This window comes from Mustela lutreola, chromosome 15, assembly GCF_030435805.1.
Source record: "Mustela lutreola isolate mMusLut2 chromosome 15, mMusLut2.pri, whole genome shotgun sequence".
NCBI lineage: Eukaryota > Metazoa > Chordata > Mammalia > Carnivora > Mustelidae > Mustela > Mustela lutreola.
In genome coordinates, this window is record NC_081304.1 from 60,715,697 (window position 1) to 60,735,939 (window position 20,243).

The following is a 20,243-nucleotide window of genomic DNA, read 5'->3' on the forward strand; positions in this document are numbered from 1 at the left end:
TCCCAGGGGCGGGCGCTCCCGCTAGTCCACGCAGCCCCTCCGAGCTCGAAGGCGCACCCCAGTCCTCCCCCATCCCTGCGGAGGGGACCCGGCTCCGCCTGCCCGGAGCACTCCACTCCCCTTTCTCGAGTGCCCTAAGGTCCCGGGGTCCAGTGCCCACCGCGGTGCTGCGGGAGAGGAGGACACAAAACCAGGCGGCCGCCGGGTCTGCCAAGTGGTCTGAAAGCGCGGAAGAGCGCCAGCAGAAGTGCCGCGGGGTTATGGGTGGTTTTCCTTTTCCTTTTGTGCCTTCTGTGCTGTCCTTCATCATCAGGGCTGAGGAGGGAATCCGTCTTTAATGGGAGGTGATGGCATATTCCTGAGCCCCCGGAAAACTTGCTCTGCTTGGGTTGTTAGGAGATGTTGCACGTGTTTGCCTCTAGAATTTTTTTCAATAGACCTAGATGAAGGAAGTTTCAGACTGCCCTAGACAAGCTTCTCACCGCAGACCAGGGTTTCTGCGGCCTCTTGCCTGCTGTGCCTGCACGTGTGTCCGCGTGTCTTTAGGCAGTGCTCCCAGCTCCCACACGTCTCCGGCCTCATTGGAGCACCCTGCACGCTCCCGTGTCCTGTCTCACCTGCATTCAGGACAGGCCAGCAGGGGCGAGGGGCGGGGGTCCCCCTGTGGGGAGCTCCCAGGTGGTGTGCAGACCCGGAAAGGGGCTTGGGAGCCAGAGGGTCAGAGCCTGTGCAGGTAATGGGGAGAGTCACCCAGAGTGCAGACTGGTTGGTGGAGGGACTGGCTGGTCGGTTGGGTTTCTTCTCCGCACCAGTTCTGGATTTTAGTTTGCTTTCATCTCCAGGTGCAAATTTGAGTGTAGCAGACTGTCATACGAAGGCACACCGACATTTTACCGACCTGCTCTCCATGAAAAGGGTGGGCTCAGTCTGCAGTGCTCAGAGTGTCACGACTCGCTGGATGGTGGAGCCCCCTGGGTCTGCTCCAGCATCACAAAACTCCAGAGAATGGGTGAAAATCCTCGTGATGTCTTGGTGTTGGTAAGATATTTGACCCGTGGATTCCGACCACGGGCCTGTAGGACACGGACAGAGACTCCACCAACCAGGGAGCAGAAGCAGAACAGAGCGCAGGCGAGTCTCCTGGGAAAATGCCATGCACGCAAGGTGTGTAAACTCAACAGTAAATGAAGACGACCGCGGACTTGTGACCTCCCTGGGCCACAGACTCCTGTCATATCCATCCACCGGCTGTGGGGCTGCAAAGAGCACCATTTCTGCGCAGAAACACGGAGAACATCAGCGTGACCTTGACCCTGCTGATGAGCAGGACATTGACACCGGGGTGCCTCCTCTCAGCTGCTGGGGGGGGGCAGGGGAAGCGGCCCTGGGGACTGGTGGGGGCCGCCACCTCTGAGTTTCCAGCCTGGTAAGGAAAGTGGGACCACGGTTCCCAGAGGGGCCACACCATGACCCACAGGCAAGCTCACACCCAGAGTTCGGTTTTTGTTTTTGAAAAGACTCTCAGAGGAGAGGCTTGACTCCCGGCTGAAGGGTCCAGAAACCGCGTCCTCTGTTGTGACCCGAGCTCTGTGCCCCGTGCAGGCCTTGCTCGCTCCAGTCCCTCGCATACAAATGAAGCTGGGGCAGGGTCCCGGACCCTAACCTAGGTGTCAGCAGCGGCATGGGCTTCTCGGGCGTGTATCGGCCTCCCTGGGTGCCAGCTTCTCTGTTGCACGTGGAGAAGTGACCGCACACCCACGGAGTCTGCCGCAGGGAATGGTGGTTTAATACTTATTCCCCCGTGCGTGAGCCTGCCCCCCACATTGCACAGGTGTTGGCATCTGTGTTAGAGAGGAAACAGCTTGCGCAGAGGGGGTGGGTCTCCCGTGGCCACACAGGTGGTTAGCAGAGCCCGAGCCACCGTCCCTGGTTCAGCACCAGGGGCTCTTCCTCCCGCCCCGCGCCCATGTGGCAGGCCGGTGGAAGTGGCAGCAGGCAGAGCCCTCCCTGTGTGTAGGCTGTCCCACACCATCTCCCTGACCCTCACAGCACCTCCGTCACCCCTCTTTCAGCACCAAGAAAACGGGGCTTAGCAAGGCAGACCCGCCCAAGGTCAGTGGCTCGGGAAGCGCGGGAAGCAAGAGTGTTGGAGCGACCCTGAGTCCACAGCCATTCTCTTAACGAGCGCCGACCGCCTTGCTCGGCAAGGAGATTTGGAGCCGACTCTGTTGTCTGAGCGCAAGGGCGCTCGGGAGAGTACATGAAGACCTCCGTTTGCCAAGTTTAGCTTTGAGACGCTGCTGTGTGAGACGGAGCGCTCCGGAACCAGGCTTTCTGAGCGAAACAGAAGATACGAATACAAACTCCGTGATGTTAGAATGGTGGAGGTCACTGTCCCAGAAAGAGTGTCACCACTGTAACCTGTTAGAAACAATCTTTTATAAACACAAACACCCCCTGGGTGGGTACTTCCGCCTTCCTGCCTCCTGCCCAGATACCCCCGGCCCCCTGGAGAGGGCACTTGAGGAAACTTCACCCCCGGCGGAGCGACACCGTGGGAGGGATCTGCCCGGCCTCCCGGGGCGGTGCTTTGGTAATTAATCTGGTTCCCATCCCTGAACACTTGCCCAGGCACAGCCTGGGCACAAACGGGCCCCTCGCTGCTTGTCAAATGACAGACGACGATCTCGTCCAGGTGTGATTCCAGCTTTGTTGGCCGCAACCCGTTATTTCAAAGCCCTGTTTTGTTTTGGCGCATTTTACCAAGTGATGACATGTCCTCTTTCAGCAGCAAGAACATGCGCCACTGCCACGGAGGCCACGCACAGCTGATGTGGCCAACCCTGCCATGTCCCCTTAGACCACAGGAGCCTCTTTTTAACTGATGGGGCAGCTGAAGCCCTGGGAGGCCAGGAGAAAGCTGTGGAGGCCACACCCCAGGCAGAAGAGGGGGCTAATCCCAGCCCAGTGAAGCACTGAGGCTCCCTGAGCTGGGTCCCCAGGAAAGGGTTTCCGCAGAGCCCTCACCCCCGCCCCCCGCTGCCACCTCCCCAGGGACAGGTCCCATAATCCTGCAGAGTCCCACAAGCAGCGCAAACTCCGATCTGCCCCCTAGCTGGGAAGGGGCCCTGGGACACCTCCGAGCCAGAGCAGAAGAGCACCCAGGGCTGTCCCCAGTGCTGTGGGCCCGAGAGGGCTGCGTATTTGCTCAGCACTGGGCGGGGGTGGTGGGGGTTGACACGCAACACGGTGGGGGGGAGGGGATGCTCAGCACCGGGAAGGGTGACGCTCCAGGGAGGGGACGTTCAGCACCAGGGTGGGGGCCATGAGGCCGATGTCCCCAGCCTCGGAGAGGCCTCCCCACCCAGGTTAGGGGCTCCCCTTGCTGACAGCACAAACTCCCTGGAGTAAGAACACCCTGATGGTAAACCTCCTGGGAGTCGGGCCCAGGGCAGACACTATCTGTGCCTCAAGACACCACGCAGAAATGACGTGGGCAGGACCCTTGCGGAGAGCCCGCCCAGGCCCATGGAGCCCCACGGGAACCTCAACCCCGTGGCCTCCAGAGCCTCCAGTCCAACGACTGACTTGAACGTGGGCATGAGTGGGGGCCTGTGTGTGTCTCCGGCTTTACAGTACTTGGGAAGGAAGAAAGAACAGAACCTTCCCAAGGAGTATTCCCGGGTCCGGAGACCAGCAGCAGACTCGCCCTCTCTGTTTACGCTCAGGAGGGCATCGGTCTGCGGAAGCCGTCCCCGTGCCCTCCTGAGGCTGAAGGAAGCCACCCCAACAGTACGCCCCTCCCGGCCTGCTGTCCCCACCCTGCAGCTAGCATGGCCCACGGGTGCCCCTGCCAACGGAGAACAGGGAGCGCTGCCCCACCCCCGTACCCCACGATTCCCCACGGCCACCGCCAGGCCCACCCGCCCCTCAGGCCCCACCACTCGGCCGATTCCTGGGGGCTGGACGGCCTCTGGCCCATGTGTCCACTTCACTTCTCCGGCAGAGATGAACCCCAAGAGGCCTGCAGGGGCAGGTGGGCTCCCATCTAAGCTCCGTAAGACTCCGAGTGGGTGGGGTCTGCGTCCGCAGCACCCGCCCTGCCAGTTTCCTAGGGAAGACGGAGGACAGCAGCCAAGGGATGTCCCGTGCCTGTGACGAGGAGGGAGACGGCAAGTCTCAAGAGGGATCCAGACCCACGGGGTCCAGAAGGGAAGGCGGCGGACTGCTCCCCAGGCTGCAAGTCTGTCCTCTGGAGGTGCGGGGAGACGGGTGACCCTCGAACCAGCACTACACCCCCCACCAGGCCCGAGCCCCACCTCCCTGAAATGAGAGCCAAGCTCCGGATTGTGACCCAGTTTAATCGATTGGTTTAATCGGCGTGGGCCCCATGGGGGCGTCAGCAGACAGCATCGGGCTGCAAGCCCCCCACCTGCTGGCCCTGGTCGCCGCCGTCCCGCAGGGGGATGGACTTCCTCATGTGGGTGCACAGCACCTCGTCGATGTAGATGGTGTTGTCCTTGACCTGGATCTCCTCCTGCAGGGCCAGCTGCCTGCGGTGCAGGCCCTGCAGCTCCGCCTGGGCCTGGCCCAAGGCATCCTTCAGTCTGTGGGGGAGAGAGACAGGACGCTGACTTCTCTCTGGGATGGACCGTGGACACCTGCCCCTCCCTCTCCGCCTCTAGGCAGACTTCAAACTGGGGGCCACAGGCAGAAAACCCAAGAGAGCCCCCAACCTTCAGAATGGTGCATTCTTACCTAAACGTCTGGATCGGGGCTCTAGAAAAGTGTAGCTAGGGACCCGCTTTCTGCGTGGCCGCAGTTAGGGAAGCCTGCCCTGGGGAAGCAGGTCCTGTGAGGGTGTAGATGTTGTCTGCCTGCCAGCAGGCTCCCCACACAAGCCACCTACCTGGCCACATTGTGGGCGATCTCGCCCACCTCCCTGAGCAGCCGGTACTGCGCCACGTCGCGGCACAGCTCCACGTTCGGCCGGTGGGTTCTGGTCTCCAGGCGCGTGTGAGCCACCTTGGCAGGCCCCTCTTGGTCAAGGATGGCCTTCTCGAGGACCGTGACGTTCTTCTCCTGGCAAGCGATCTCTTCCATGACCTTGAGGAGGGATTGGAGGAGGGGAAGGCTGGTGGCGCTCATGCTCGGTCTGCGGTGATCACGTCAGGTGGCGACAGGGGACTCCCACTCAGCCCAGCGGGGACCCCCACAACATGCCTGACCTCTCGCCCCTGCAGCTGTGACTGCTGGGGACCAAGGGGCTGCCCCCGCCCCAGAACCTCGCAGGTGGAATGGAATGACTGGCCACTGTTGCCTCGCCCCTCCCTGGAAGCAGTCGCTGGCCTGAGTTCCACCCCCAGAAGCCTGAAGAGTCTCTCCGAGTGGTTTCTGGGGTTTCTCTGATGATGGCTTTGTGCACAGAAAAGATCACTCAGAAATTACTTGGATTTTTAGATTAATATTTAAGTAGCTTAAATTTTTATTTCTTCCTTAAGCTTTTGCAGTTTTAACTTTGCATCATGGAAATTTCCAGATGCTGATGGAACTAGAGAGGCTACTGCCCCTCATGTGCCCCTCATCAACCCAACCAACAGTCAATACACAGCAGGTTCTCCCCCATCCCAACCCTGTCCGTCAGCTCGATTATCTGTAAATCCCAGATATTATACTGCATTAGTCTTGAATTGTTGAGTACATGTTTTTAAAAGAAAAGGTCTCTCTTTTCTTTTAACCTAACTACAATATCTTTATTACCCCCAAAAAAATAATTCTTTACTATCACATTATATCTTATAGTATTCAAATTTCCCTGATTGTCCCATATATTTTTTAAAGATTTATTTATTTATTTGAGAGACAGTAAGGACAAGCAAAGGAGCAGCAGAGGGACAGGGAGAAGCAGGCTCCCCACTGAGCAGGGAGCCTGATGTGGGGCTCGACCCCAGAACCCTGAGACCATGACCTGAGCCAAAGGCAGAGGCTTAACCCACTGAGCCAGCCAGGCATCCCCCCATATTTTTTTAAAGAGTTGGTTTGTTCACATTAGAATCCAAAGGAAGCCCACACGTTGCATTTAGTTGTCTGAACTTTTCCTTTTCACCCAATAAGGAAACAAATGTGCCTCCAAAGATGAAACGGGGTCACCCACCATTGCCTTGGGGGCTGGCCTTCTCGGCCTGCTCTCTTCTGGCCCCACGTTGACCAGAGAGAGGCTTTGCTCTAGAACTGCATCGGGGTCTCCACAGAGCAAGGCCACCCACCCGGGCAGCGCCACCTTCCACCAGCCCCAAACCAGACGGGCTGGAGTGCATACACATCGGGTCCTGAACACCCAGTTTTAAAAATGAACGTGAGCGACATCGTTTGTTACGGACACTTTGAACACACTAGAGCAATGGTTTTTCATTTCACCTAAGTCCTTCCACCTTTTGCAAAGTACTGCTGGAGACGGTGAACGGCGCCCCGGGCTGTGTCCAGTCCTCAGGACTGCGCTGTGCGGCCACCCCTGTCTGCCCCTCCTGCCCCCGTCTCCCCCTGAACCCACCGCCTGTGCTCAGGACCCAGGCCGCTGGCTCCCGTGGCCTAGCTGTTCCACACCTGGCCAGCCCACGTTAAACAGGCAGCTCGGAGCCGGCCGTGACGGTCACGTCCACGCCATGGAAACCTGCCAAGGCTAAAGTTCAGGGTCTTGCCTTGTGACTTGTTTCCTGAATGCCACTTTCCTGGCACACCCCTGGGAATGGAGAGGCACAAGGAGCCAGAATCCTGAGCCAGCGGGGGGTTCGCGGAAGCTGGCGGTACCTAGCTGACTCAAGGAATGTCAACACTCTCCATCCCCCTGGCCACATGTCACGCAGGGTGGGGTGAAGTCCCCTCGGGTCCCCAGGAGCCCATGCCCTGCTGTGAATGGGGAGCCATGAGTGCACCTCCCCCCGTCCACCCAGGAGCACAAGGCCCAGGGCCGGCGGCCCAGGCCAGCAGCTCCCCCTCCAGCAAGCTCACCTTGGCCAGGTGGGCGGCCAGCTGGTCCCTGGCAGCCTTGGTCTCCTGCAGCCCATTCCTGAACGCCATGTCCACCACGTCACACTGCCTGTGCAGGTCACTGGCCGTCTGCGACAGGATCCGGTCCACCAGGGCCTTCAGGGCCAGCGAGTTGTTCCTCTGCCTGTCGGCCTTCTCCACATTGTTGTTGGAGAAGTCCAGCCAGTCTTCCAGACTCACGGAGCTGCAAGGGAAGCCATCAGTTGCTCAAGGCGCGCCTGGGCTGTGGGACAGGGTGGGCAGGGGAGACAGGGACAGGGTCCCAGAAGTCTGTGCTGGCGCCGAGGTTTTTCTCCTCGGCCGGGCGCAGGAAGTGTGGGGACCCTGGGCTCGGTCCACCTCCTGGTCCCTGTAGCCGTGCCACCTCCTCCCATGAGTGGGGGCCGTGGGAAGGGGAGCCCGGGAACTACCAGCTTGCCCTCGGGATATCTGAAAACACGACAGGCAGGCGAACCAATTCTCAAGGTTTATAGGGATTTGACATCAGACGCTCCCAAAGGGGGACCCCAGGGCACTCAGCACTGTGTCAGAATGACCCGCGGGCTGCCCTCTGCCCGGTACACAAGGAGGGACCCACTCACTGTGGCTCGACCCTCACGGCCTTCTCCGAGTAGTGGATGTTTGGGGAGTTGTTGTTGAGGGAGAAGCAGATGTCGTCGATGGTCAGGGCCACAAACTTGTCCTTCAAGTCCTTCTCCAGGTTGTACTTGGCCGAGCGGTTCAGCCTGCAGGGAGAAGCGGGGGGTGCCAGGTCTGGTGCAGGATGCGGCACCTGCTTCCTTCGGCCCAGCCCCCCCCCCCACAGCCCCAGACGCTGGGTGACGGCTTAACCAACCCACCTACATCTTCCTGACCCTTCTGATGGGAGGGTCCGAGCCCCAGCAGGAAAGGGCTCCAGTTCACTGTCTGGTAACTCCAACCGTGCCCGCCCCCCCCCCCCCAATGGCCAGCCCGCCGCTGTCACATGGGCCTCACACCGCGGGTTGCATCCTGTCCCAGGCTCCATCCTGGATGGGCCGTGGGGAGCCATGGACGGGCACACAGCCGCACCTGATCTGCTCAGACACCTCCTCCAGGGTGCGGGTCAGCAGGGCCATGACCCCGCGGATGATCTCGGCCTCCTTCACCAGCTCCTGCTCCACCATGTCATGCACCAGGTCGATGCCCACCCGCTTCTCCCTGGCCGAGAGGAGGGGCTGGTCACAGAGCGCCTGCTGGGGCGCTGACTCCACTTAGAGCTACCTGAACGAGGGGTTTGTGGGGGACTCGACCCGGCAGGAGGCCTGGCTGTGAGATGTCAAAATATCCAGAACTCAGGGAGCCAAGATCCATGGGCCGCTGGTCACCTGCTCAGAAAAATGCCAGACGCACTTCCCCTTCACTTGGCCGTGACTCTGGGAGGCTGTTCCTTCTGACCTGTCATTGGGCATGTTCGTTTGCCTCAGAATTGTGAACACGTGGGTTTCTTTCCTGGAAACAGGAGCTCATCCTGATGTTTGCCAAGGATTTGAACCCAGAAAGGTGCTCTACAGCAGAAATGAGGCAACGTCCACTCTCCCCCGCCGGGCGCTCACCCCACTTCGGGGGCCACCACGATACCCAGCTTCCCTCTGGAGTCAAGGGGAGGAGGTAATTCAGTTGGGGTCACGTGCTCTTAACCCCGGAGGGACCTATCACCACCTGACTCCTCCACCCTGTAGGGCAGTGCCTGGCAGGAAGGCTCCTCCCCCACCCCCTGCCCGCCCCAGGGTGAGGTCTGGGGAGGCTTCCTCTCCCGTGAAATGGGGATACTCTTTCCACCTTCGCAGGGTTGTGGCAAGGAACAGGGGAGGCACAGATGGTGCCTCCCTGGCTCGCGGCAGCAGCACCAACACCCTCCCAACACCCCCGCCCCCCACAACCACCCTGGGTGTGAACTTGAGCAGCCAGTGGCGGGCTCTGTGCACACCTGCTCCTTCCCTGGGATTCACAGACCCCGCATCTGCTGGAGGGGGCTGCTCTTCCCAGGAAGAGGGAGCCGCCTCAGGTTCAGGAAGCAGCAGGTAACTGCACACCTGGGCATCACGGGTTGCTGGGCGTGAGGTGTGGCCCAGAGAGGTCATGGGCTCAGTCTGCTACGTCCTGACAAACCTCGAACCTCAGTGGCCAGACCAAGGAACTACAGCTCCAGCGTCGCAGGGAAAGAGTTCTGGGCCCCCAGAATGACCCGTAGAAACCTGTGTCTGAAATCGTTCTCCCAGCAGCCAGTGTGCGGGGGCACTGGACATGTAGGGGCCTGTATTGGCAGCCACAAGAGGCCCTGGGCGCGCGGAGTAGGGGGGAGCTGTGACAGAGAGCAGGGAGAGGGGACCTGCGTCCTTCCTCCTAGAACGTCCCACTCACAGGACTTGAAGGAGGGAAGGACAACGCACAGGGCTCCCTGGGTTCCAAAGTGCTCCAGTGAGGCTCTGCGTACTGCGCAGACTTGTCCCCTGGGAACCTGTCCTCGAGGGCCGTTTCTGCGGGTGTGGCCCCGTGACTAAGCGCCCGTCAAAGGGCTGCACGGGCCAACGGGGACTAGCAAACCCAATTATTCCTACTTGCTGGAGCATGGAGGGGAGGGCTGGAGCTCTGGCTGCCATCTGGAGTCACAGAGTCACCCAGGGAGTGAAGACCCACACCACGTCAGCCCCACGCTGACTTCCTGCAGATCCCCTAACTGTGAGGGACAGAGCATGGCCCTACCTCAATTCAGCCTTACTTTACAGTGTTCCAAGTCTCTGCAGCCAAACCGAGTCCCAACCTACATTTAAGTGAAGGTGTGAAGAGCTCCTTCCGCTGCCCAGCACGGCGGGCTCCAAACACGGGCTCCACAGCCTCACCGGGACCCAGCACCTGGCGCAGCTGCACTTTGTCCCCAGCAGCGGGACCCCACGGCAGTGACTCCCACCTGTACTCCAGGCACATCTGGTTGATATGCAGGGGCTCCTTCATGCTCTCCAGGGCGTTCACCAGTCTGGTCTGGTACGTGAGCAGGTCCTCTGTGATGTACACCAGCTGCTCGAGCTTGTCGTCCAGCTCCTTCTTCCAGAACCGGACTTCCTCGAGCCTCTGTTCTGAGGTGCAAGGAGAAAGCACACGGCATCACACACACGTCTGCCCACTCCCCGTGCTGCCATTTCTGGGATCAGAAACGTAAAGACCACCCTCAAACCACCCCAGCTGCGTTCTTTTTGCGAGGGCCCTTTCATCTTGTAAGTGCTGATTAGGGGACGGCGGGAGGGCATCTCTTCTTACAAGACCACCATCCAGTTAATGCAACCATCGCCCATGAATTAATGCAACCGTCACCCATAAGGGTTGACTCTAAGGCTTTAAAAGCCACTGTTTTTAATAACTTTAAATTTTATCAAAGATCTAGACATACGTTGTTTGAAAAGTCAACCCACCCAAGTGTTGCAGCTCTCTGACCTGTCCCTACCCACTCCCGCTTTCTGGAAGCAATGCATTAAAAAAAAAAAAAAAAAAAAAAAAAAAAAAAAAGATTTATTTCCTTATTTTAGAGGTTGAGGGAGGGAGGGGCAGAGGGAAAGGGAGAGAGAATCTCAAGCACACTCCCTACTGAGCACAGAGTCCAACACGGGGCTCGATCCCATGACCCTGAGATCATGACCTGAGCCAAAACCAAGAGAGTCCGAGGCATGGCCGTCAGAGTCCCCCAGGTAACCCAGGAGCAATCACGTTCTAGACACTTCCGGAATTTCTTCTGGCCTGTGCTCACACTGCTCCTCACTCATGATCAGTTTAGACGATATCTACCAGTTCCCTGTGACTGAAAGCCAGGATCTGCTCTGGGACAGCACGCTCTCACTGCCCCGTCTTCCCTGTGGGGCTGCATCGCCGTCTTGCGACAGAACAGCTTGCTTACAAGATCGTAAATGCGTAAATGGGGTCTACATCTGGGCTGTGGGGCGCGCTGCCATCTATTTCTCCTCTCGTGGGATTTTCTGGTTTTAGAGGGGCTGGTAGTCATGTCTTTGTTTCACGTTCCAGAGACGCAGGACTGTTTCCTTGGACGTTCTGCCAGAGCTGCAAACACCCCCGCATGTTCGGCCCCATCAAGGAACCCGCTGGGTTTGCTTCTTTCCGGGACCTCTGCCCTGGAGAGCTTCCTCCTCCCACCCTCCCTCCCGCTTGCTGATGATGGTCGCAGGTTCTGGAACCCCCTCAGCTTCGCACCTGCCACCGCCCCCTTCCTCGCCATCACATTCTCCTGCGCTCACCCCTTCCCTTCTTCTGAGTTTTGCAGACTGTGCACTCATGATTTTAATCCCCAAGGATGCTTTCTCATCCCCGAGCCGTCTTCAAGAGTCTGTTTCCTACGTGCAGTGTCTTCTCCAAATTTCCTGAATATTTTATGGCTCATCTTTTCTTCTGCCATATGTGTGGGTCTGTCCGGGTGTCTGTCATGTTAGAGGCGCCCCTCCAATGTCTCTGACCCTTGCTTGGTTATGTTTGAGGCTACAAGCTTCGTGTGCCAACTAGGACCTCTTTCTGCAAGGTCTAGGTTTGCAACTTGACTGTCCAGAGTGAACGGACAGCCCAGGCATCTCTTAGATGTCCAGTAAGGGTGTCAGATCAGTAAGAGAATGAACAAGGGAGGCTGCAAAGCAGGCGAGGTTAGCGTCCTCTGTCTTAGGGCAGTGAGCTCAGAGATAGAACCAGAAGAACGCACACTTTCCCCCAGTATTTCAAGATACTCCATCACTCCTCTCCTGACCACGGAACGGAACGGCACCGTGGCCACACCTCCCTGTGGCATCCAGGTGTGGGCACAAAGGCAGCAAGTGGCGCATCTTACCTAGTTTCTTGTCCACATCGCTTTGAGACTTCCTCGTGGTCTTTTCAATCTCATCCACAAGCCTCTGGCTCTCTGCCACCAGGCGTTCGGACCGGGACCGCTGGGCCTCTGCTCTGTGGTACTGGTTCTTGTTAGCGACCTGCCACTCTGAGGGCAGGAACTTGGAGGGAGGTTGGAGCAGTTTGGCCATAATGGCTTTCCAAAGTCCTGGTCACAAAGACAGACACTTGTTGAGTTTCATCGAAAGCACTTGGTCCTTTTTTTACGTCCGTTTTTATTCGAGTGTGACATACATTCCCAAAGGTGCATTCACCACCTTCTACACACAGAAGGAACCATCCGTGTAGCCTGACCTCAGCTTCCTTCTCTCACTGGCCTCCCACCGGGCTCCCACAGCACAACCACTAGAATGTAGTTTTGGAATTTGGGGGCTTCATGGAAACAGAATCACCCAGTGTGTTCTCTTATATCTGACCCCTCCACTCAATGTCATGTCTGTAAGATTTGTCCCATTGCCCACAGAGCTGCGGTCTGCAGCTGTGGTCTTTCTGCAGGACACGGTGACTACACCACGCCCACCCATATCTACTGCGTGCTGATATTTGGGTTCCTGTGCGGGGCTGTTGTGAGAATGCCAATCTCAGATGTGTCTTTTGGTGACCACAGGCACACATTTAAAAATGTGTCAGAAAATCATCAGAAAGGCTGGGCCTAGGCAGCATTCACTTTTAGGACATCCTGTGCACAGAGGAACCCAGCCACAATTCTGAATGAACGATCGTGTTGTGGTATCTGTACACTCAGAGCTGGGTATGGAGCCCACTCAGCAGGGGATACGAACCCTCTGCAGGACAAAGAAAAGCCAGAAGGCGGCCTGCGCTGTGTGTGGTTGGGTACCCCCCGCTGCCCACCCCACCGCACCTGCCATCTTCTCGCCAGGGAACCTGCTTCCCACCCCACCGCACCTGCTCTGCACCACCCCACCTGCTTGCGCGCAGCCCCCCAGGGACAGCTGCCGGCCCACGGCCCTCAGGCGGCGGCCCTCCGAGTGCGGGCTCAGAATGCCCCGGAGCAGCACCCTCGGGGTGGAGAGGAGGCCGGCGGGGGCTGGCAGGGAGCCCAGGCCGGGGGCTGGGCGGTGGGCGGCCTGCACTCACCGCAGCGCCTGCGGGAACCGCGGACCACACGCTCGCCGGCCGCGCCCGCACCCCACCGCACCCCAGGAGCAGCTCGAGCAGAACCGCTGGTTACTAACCCGCGCGTCTCCGTGGCAACCGGGGACGCGTCCCCTGGGCAAAGGGGGCGGGGCCGGGCCGGCGGCTCTGCGCAGGCGCGACCCTGCGGCCTCTCGGCGGCCGGCGCAGCAGACTGGGGACCCGGCGGTGCCCGCCGCCCACGCCCGCGCGAGACACCAGGCAGGGGACGGCGACCACGGCCCCGAGCCCGGACGCGCGGCACCCGCGGGGCTCAGTGGGCTGAGCCTGGACACGGGACCACCGGTCCGGCGCGGCGGGAGAAGCGAGAGGCCGGGCGGTGGCGGGCGGGGATCGGGGGTCGGAGTCCGGGGTCGGGGTCGGGGGCCGCGGTCCGGGGTCGGGGGTCAGCCGTCGGGGTCCGGGGTCAGGAGCAGCTTTCCGGACCCGGAGTGAGAGCGCGGCGCCGGGAGTGCGCTAGGGCTGTGGGACCCGTGCGTCTCCGACGGAGAAAATGAAGGAACTTCCCACTGGGGGACAGCGGGGCGGCCGTTGTGCGCACAGCCCGAAATCCGGGAAATGGGCTTTCAAATCTCCCGCCCAAAGGACGGGCCGCGTCACCGCTTTAAAGCAGCCAATGGGAACCCAGCTCCCCTCTAAGGACAACCAATCAGGGGAGGCTTGGCCTCGTGAGTACCGCCCCTAGGTCTCCCGAGGCGTCGGAGTGCCAGCGAGCCCCGCAGAGCGTCATGAATATTAAGTGATGCCTGTCCCATGGCCTGCAGGGAAGCTGGTGTTGCATATTCATATCCCCGCCCCCTGCGGGGCCGCTACTTAAGGAGCGTGCAGCGCCTTGCAGCAGTCGGGATCCGGGTTAGGAGCTTCAGTGTCTGTCCCTGACCCGGAGGGACGCTGCGCGCGGGAACGGGGCTGGGGTCACGCGGCTCCTGAGTGCGCAGGGCTCCCGCACTTGGGCAGCAGGAGGGTGCGTGTCCTGGGGAGCCCGCCAGGCCCGAGGCCCCCCGCCCCGGGGCGTCCCGGATTTGCAGGTCCGCAGGCTTCGTGGAACTGTTGGAAACGGTGGAATGGGCAAAAGTAGTGACACCAGCTCTGTGGCTTATGACCGCAGTTCACCACCGTGTCTGCGTCGGGGTGCACAGTAACCTCGCCCTGCCCCACGGGGTGGGAGCGCTGGGAGAAGACGCTTGAGACCTCCCGGAGCACCGAGCACCGGGTACCAAGCACCGGGCACGGTCTGGGATGGAGCGACTACGGGCGTCTCCACGGATGGACCGTGCTCTGCAGGCCTCACTCGGACGCGGCTGCAGCTCCGGTGCTTCAGCAGGAAGGAAGGAGAACGACCTCTCCGTCTGCCATTTACTCTGGAGTCCGGTGTAACTGCAGTACCTGAAAATCTTTTCCAGAGAAAAACCTCATGTCCTACAGGCAAGCCAGCCCAGGACTGAGCCCGAGCACCTGGCGCAGGGCTGCAGGCAGGGACTCACCCCCTGGCACCAAGCTTAGCATCTGCCCAGCTGGCCAGCCACCAGACCTTAGGCAGCGGGAATGTTCAGAGTTAGGGGCACGGAAGCTCTCTGTGAGTTGGAGATTTCCGTTGGTCGGATAAAGCTGTGTTCCCCCAATCTAAGTCATTCTGGTGCCAACTTCTTAATTACCGACCCAGCCGTGCGTCAGGGACCCACCTGTAAAGTTACTCAAAGGCACTCATTTTCACCAGTAAGCATTATTATTTTAGAAAAGGACTGTCACAGGGGGAAAGCTAGTGTCCCTGGTAGCATAGACAGTAACCGTGCGTCATCTCACACATGTGTGAATTCCAGTTTCGGAGGAACCACTGGGCAGGAGGACCGTGGGAGGCCCCGGAGCTGCGGTTCTTCGGGAGGCGCCACTGCCGCTGTTCTGACCCGGTGCCTTCTGCTCTGCTGTGCGTTTCAGACCTCAGAGTTTCCAGCCACGTCGTGTGCACGGCGCTGGAGCTCTACTCCCCTTAATTTCATTTGCCATGAAAGACCTCGGGGAAGCAGTATGGGGGTTTTCAATCCATAGGTTTTCTTTTCAGATTTTGAAACACCTCTGGAGAGAATCCGATGCTCAGAGTTGCAAGGAACATGTCTGAAGCGGCCTGATGTGAGCACCCTCTGCTGCAACCAGAGGCTGCCTGGTGCTTGAACAAGCCTGCGACGGGGACCTCATCACCTTCCCAGGCGGTCCTTCCCGGGGCTGCTGTGCTGCAGAAGCATTCCGGTAGTTTCCACGCACGGAAACTAGTTGACGTCTTGAGCCGTACAGAATAAATCTGGTTTCCCTAAGCATGAGTTACCTTGATGTATTCAAAAACACGTGCCCTTTCTCCCCCAAGGAGTCCGCAGGCTGGCTCCTCTGGCTCCTTCACCCTTCTATGGGGTGATGGCATTTCTAAGCTTCCCTCCCACCCTCTCTCCTCCGGACTTGTTCCAGTTTATCTGTAGTCCAAAATGGCATGTAATCTTCCCACACCAGAGGTGGGTGATGATTTTAATGGAGAAGGACGGCTTTGCAGCACCCAAACAGCCACAACCAGAGCTTTCGATCATAGCACACTTCGCCAGGCCCTCCACAAAGCTGACATGAACTGCTGAGGAGAGTGGCAGGAGCCCTGGGGCCACAGGGGGTGTAGACAGGGCAGGGACCTTCTGCCTCTGCCTCTGCCAATAACCCTTGACCTTGTCACTTCTCTCTGACCACATTCCTCGTTTTGGACCTGAGAAGGAGGGCACGACAGAAGCCCAGAGCGACACCTAAAAGTGTCTTTCATTAAGAAGGGATTACTGAGCAGAGCTTTTTTCTTTTCTTTTTTTTCCTAAGGCTTTATTTATTTGAGAGAGAGAATAAGCAAGCAGAAGGAGCAGCAGAGGGAGAGGGAGAAGCAGGCTCCCCACTAAGCAAGGAGCCCAACATAGGGCTCAATCCCAGGACCCCAGGATCATGACCTGAGCCAGAGGCAGATGCTTCACCGACTGAGCCACCCAGGCACCCCAAAAATCATTGTTTTGACATTATTTCATCTTACATCGGTCATAGGAAAGTATATAACACATAATCAGCATGTATTACATTCACAAAATTGGTTTAAAGATGCAAGTCTGGCTCATACTGAGAAGGACTTCTAGAACAAAATAACCATTCAGCGATCTTCTTATTTAAATAAATGAGTTCCAAAAAATTAAAGAGAAAAAACAAAACATGCTTACACTATATGGCATTTCCTAATGAAAATACCAGAATTTTCCAGGAAAAGTAGTGTGAGGGCTTTCTTTTCTTGAAGGGCATTCTTTCCCCACATAAATTGTGTATTTAACAGAGTTTATAAAGAACGGGTCCCTAAGAGCACAGAGTACATCCGGACACAGCGCCTGTCTCTGTTCTGGATGAGGAGGTTATCGACTGTTCAGATCTAAAGACCCAGTTTCCAGAAGACGAAGGACCATGGTGGGTAGAGGGGCCAGCCAGGCCTTCTGCAGAAGCTTGGGCAGCTCAACCCGATCATGGGAGCTCTAAGAGATGGTTTAAAATTCCTATTGCATGGTAAAAAACGATGTCATTCATCGTGAGTTCCGTTACATGTTGACCGTGGAGTTGTTAAATATGGATGTGTTTGTTCTCCTTCACCACAAGAGTGAACCTTCACCTTCAAGAGTCTGGCCTTACGCTCCTGGTAGTGTTTTGGTTTTTGGGTTTTTTTTTTTTAAGATTTTATTTATTTATCTAACAGAGAGAGAGAGATCACAAGCAGGCAGAGAGGCAGGGGAGGCAGACTCCCCGCTGAGCAGAGAGTCCAATGCGGGGCTCGATCTCAGGACCCTGAGACCATGACCTGAGCCAAAGGCAGAGGCTTAGCCCACTGACCCACCCCGGCACCCCCGTGCTCTTGGTATTTTTAACGGTGCATGCTACCGAATCTTGAGAAGCCTTCAAGTATTTCTGGAATGTGGGCAGCCCTGTGCAGCGAGCCCCCCAGGGGCACTTGTCCACCTGTGGGTTCCCACCCCCAGCTGCAGAAGAACTGAGGTGTTGGAAGCGCTGCATCTTCGCAGGTGCCTGCTGTGTCCCACCAGAGGTCTCCCCTCGGGGCTCACTTTTGCACAGGAAACAGGACATAAGCCTCAAATTGTCTTCGCCCTTGGACCGTTCCCTCCGTTGATCTGGAACAAGAATAGTTTTTTGTCCTGCAGCGGTGAGCGTGTTGAATAGATCCCTTGTGCTCTAGGAGAAGAAACGTCGTGCCTCCCGGCTCACCGCCATCGCTGGCCCTGGGGGCTCTGAGGATAAAGTGGCTTGGATTTCACCCCAGAGGATTAACATTTCATAGAGCACCTCAAGCCGCTTGAAAGTCAAGATGATGTGGGGCCAAGTGTGCACTAGACTCTTTGTATGGTTGGTTTCTTGTCTTCGGCCATTTGTGGGGTGCCGTGGCTAAAGCTGTTGAACCTAGTAAAGTAGTGCCATTCAAGGGCTGACCCAGTGGCAAGATGTGCCCCTGGAGGGTGGGGCAAAGGCTGCCCCGACCCACCTTCTGCCCTTGTCACAATCAACTCCACACCTGGGGCTGAAGGAGAGGAAACATGTATCCTCCTATGTACAGTGCCCGGAGACCTGCAAATTAAACAGGCAAAGACAGCAGCAGGAGAACAGGCATACCATTTTTATTAATGTTAATGCTTTTACATGCATGGGAGCTTCACAACAAGGAAGAAAAACTCAAAGAAGCAGCTTGACTTGGGGGCTTAGTGCCATTTTAAGAAAAGGCTATAAATTATTGAGAAAGTAACTAAAATATATGGGGGGACTAATAGACAATAAGGACTATTTATTGATCGTCCTTAACTGCACCAACTGATAGTTGATGCAGATTCATCTTGGTGTGACCCCCAATCTCGTGATAACAATCCCCTTTACCTGCAGGGGGCACCTCTTTCAAAGGAAGACTGACAACCTGCTTTTAGGCAGATAAGGGGAAAGCGAAGAACTTTTCCTGACCTGCTGATGCCCAGTGACTTTCAGCTCAAAATAGTCCTTATGCTAAAGTGGCAGATCTCCCACTGGCCTCTTCTGACCAACCCCCCACGCCGCCCCAGCTTCGTCAGCACACCCAGCTGGGGAAAGGGGGCTGAGCCCAGCACACAGCGGAGATTTCAGGCAGTCTCTCTGAGTCCTAGCTGCTACCCCATGCAGGACGGTTGTTCTGTGTCCAAGGGAGGCCTGCCCTCCCCACAGCACCAGTGTGGCCGTGGACTCCCATGAAAGCGGCCCTCTGAACCCAGCAGCACAGCAGCTAGCATCTCAGATGGGAAGACCAAGCCTCCTAGTTCCAAGCATTGAAATGAGATAATGAGGGGGTCCTGGGTGGCTCAGTGGGTTAAGCCTCTGCCTTTGGCTTAAGCCTCTGCCTTTGGCTCAGGTCATGGTCTCAGGGTCCTGGGATCGATCCCCACATCGGGCTCCCTGCTCAGAGGGGAGCCTGCTTCCCCCTTTCTCTCTCTGCCTGCCTCTCCGCCTGCTTGTGATCTCTGTCTATCACATAAATCAATCAATCAATCTTTTAAAAAATGAGATAACAAGTGATTTTTAGAAGTGTTTAGTGAAAAATACAGATCGGCGATAAGTTCAGACAGCCCGAGCTCTGAGTAATAAACGGAACCAGGCCTTGAGGCAAGGACCCTGTCCCTCCACAAGGGGCCGCCATGGGGACGCCCGAGCAGGTGTGGGAGCCCTGAGCTGGCCAGGCCAGGCTAGAGAGATCTGTGGGGGACCTGCTGGAGCGCAGCCAGGCTCCAAGACCACGCTGGCCTGCGGGGGCATCCGTGTGACAGAACGACTCCCGGGGACGTGTCTTTAGACCGAGAGCCTTGAGGAGGGGGGCCTCTCCCCGGGACTGTGCTGCTGTTGCTAAGAGGCCTGGGAGGCCACAAGCGAGTCAACAGGATCGCATTTCCTCTGCTCAGCCCTTTGAGAGCCTCACCCGCCCCTCGTCCCGCTGTCCCGCGCAGTCGCAGTCGTGCTGAATGAACGAGCACACGCGAGGGTGGGCAGGGGAGGCCGGGGAAAGTTGCAGCCAGCCAGCCCCTGAACTGCAAGCCGGGCTGCCCCATCCTCCCCATGCCACCGCCGCTGCGTCTGCGGGGACAGGCGGAGCCCCTGGGCCGAGGCCAAGCTGCGCAGGGCAGGGGTTGGAGCTGGGGCTTGGTCCTACGTCCGCGCTACCTCTGGGCAATCAGAGACCAAGTCAGAACCAGGACCCAGGTCTCTTCGGGACAAAGGCAGGAGGGACAGAAGAAAACTTTAGGAGGGGGCCCACGGGGACCATTTGCAGAGAGACGGGGTTGTTCCAGGGACAGAGAAAGCTCCAGGCTGAGCTGGGGTCCTGCATGTGTCAGCTACACAGAGAGCCAGAGCTGCCCAGACCAGCAGACGCCCCACATCCTCCCAGCCCCAGCCGAGCCCCAGGGACCGCTGCACTTCCCAGGAGAAGCCCCCAGAAGCCTGCTCCTTCGGGGCACAGGGCAGGGCTGTTCCTCTGAGCCCCAGCGCCCCTGTTCGAGGACATCCCAAAATTACACTAGTACATGTGATTGACACCCGCAAGCACTCACACGGCAGGCACCACTCACCCCCCGACTTTGCAGACCCCGCCAGCTGGGCACAGTGCCCATCGGGGGCGAGAGGGGCCAGCCACCCGGGGAGTCTCATGTACACCGAGCAAGGGGGCACACCTGCCTGCACACCGCTTGTCTCAGCCACGCTCCCTTCTCTGCGAGTGACGCAGATGACTCAGGTGTTAAAAGGCAACCTGCTTCTGAGACAGCGTGGTGGGCTGCTCGCTCCCCCAGCAAGGATGAGCGGGTCCCCCGGGTGCCTGGAAGACGCAGAAGCCTGGGGGCCCCAGTGAGGGGAGGGGACCGGCCTCTAGACTCTAGGCTCTGACATGGGAGGCCCAGCATCCACAACAGCGAGAACGCTCGAGGCACAGCCCGAAAATCAAGGTAACGGACTTTCTCCTCCTGCTTCTGACGCTGTGTAGACAGCCCCACAGGCTTGCCTGTCCCCCTGGCCAGAGTAGAGGGTGCCCAGGGGGCTGTCCGGCCCCTAGGGACAGGAGTGAAGAC

The 20,243-nt window shown here is 58.2% G+C and overlaps 1 protein-coding gene and 1 long non-coding RNA gene across 2 annotated transcripts; one reads left to right on the plus strand and one right to left on the minus strand.

Moving 5' to 3' along the window:
• Positions 1-4,341: 4,341 nt before the first annotated feature.
• Positions 4,342-13,171, minus strand: TEKT1 (tektin 1). The gene is made up of 8 exons (XM_059148097.1): positions 13,045-13,171; positions 11,888-12,094; positions 9,977-10,142; positions 8,098-8,226; positions 7,629-7,772; positions 7,009-7,231; positions 4,910-5,106; positions 4,342-4,607 (listed from the first exon to the last, which is right to left on the minus strand). The coding sequence occupies exons 2-8, from the start codon at positions 12,075-12,077 to the stop codon at positions 4,400-4,402; spliced, it is 1,257 nt and encodes a 418-aa protein (XP_059004080.1). The 5' UTR covers positions 12,078-12,094; positions 13,045-13,171; the 3' UTR covers positions 4,342-4,399.
• Positions 13,172-13,210: 39 nt separating this feature from the next.
• LOC131815930 (uncharacterized) lies at positions 13,211-15,405 on the plus strand. Its single transcript, XR_009347895.1, has 3 exons — positions 13,211-13,386; positions 14,210-15,025; positions 15,161-15,405. It is a non-coding gene; the product is annotated as an uncharacterized LOC131815930 (long non-coding RNA).
• The last annotated feature ends 4,838 nt before the right edge of the window (positions 15,406-20,243 follow it).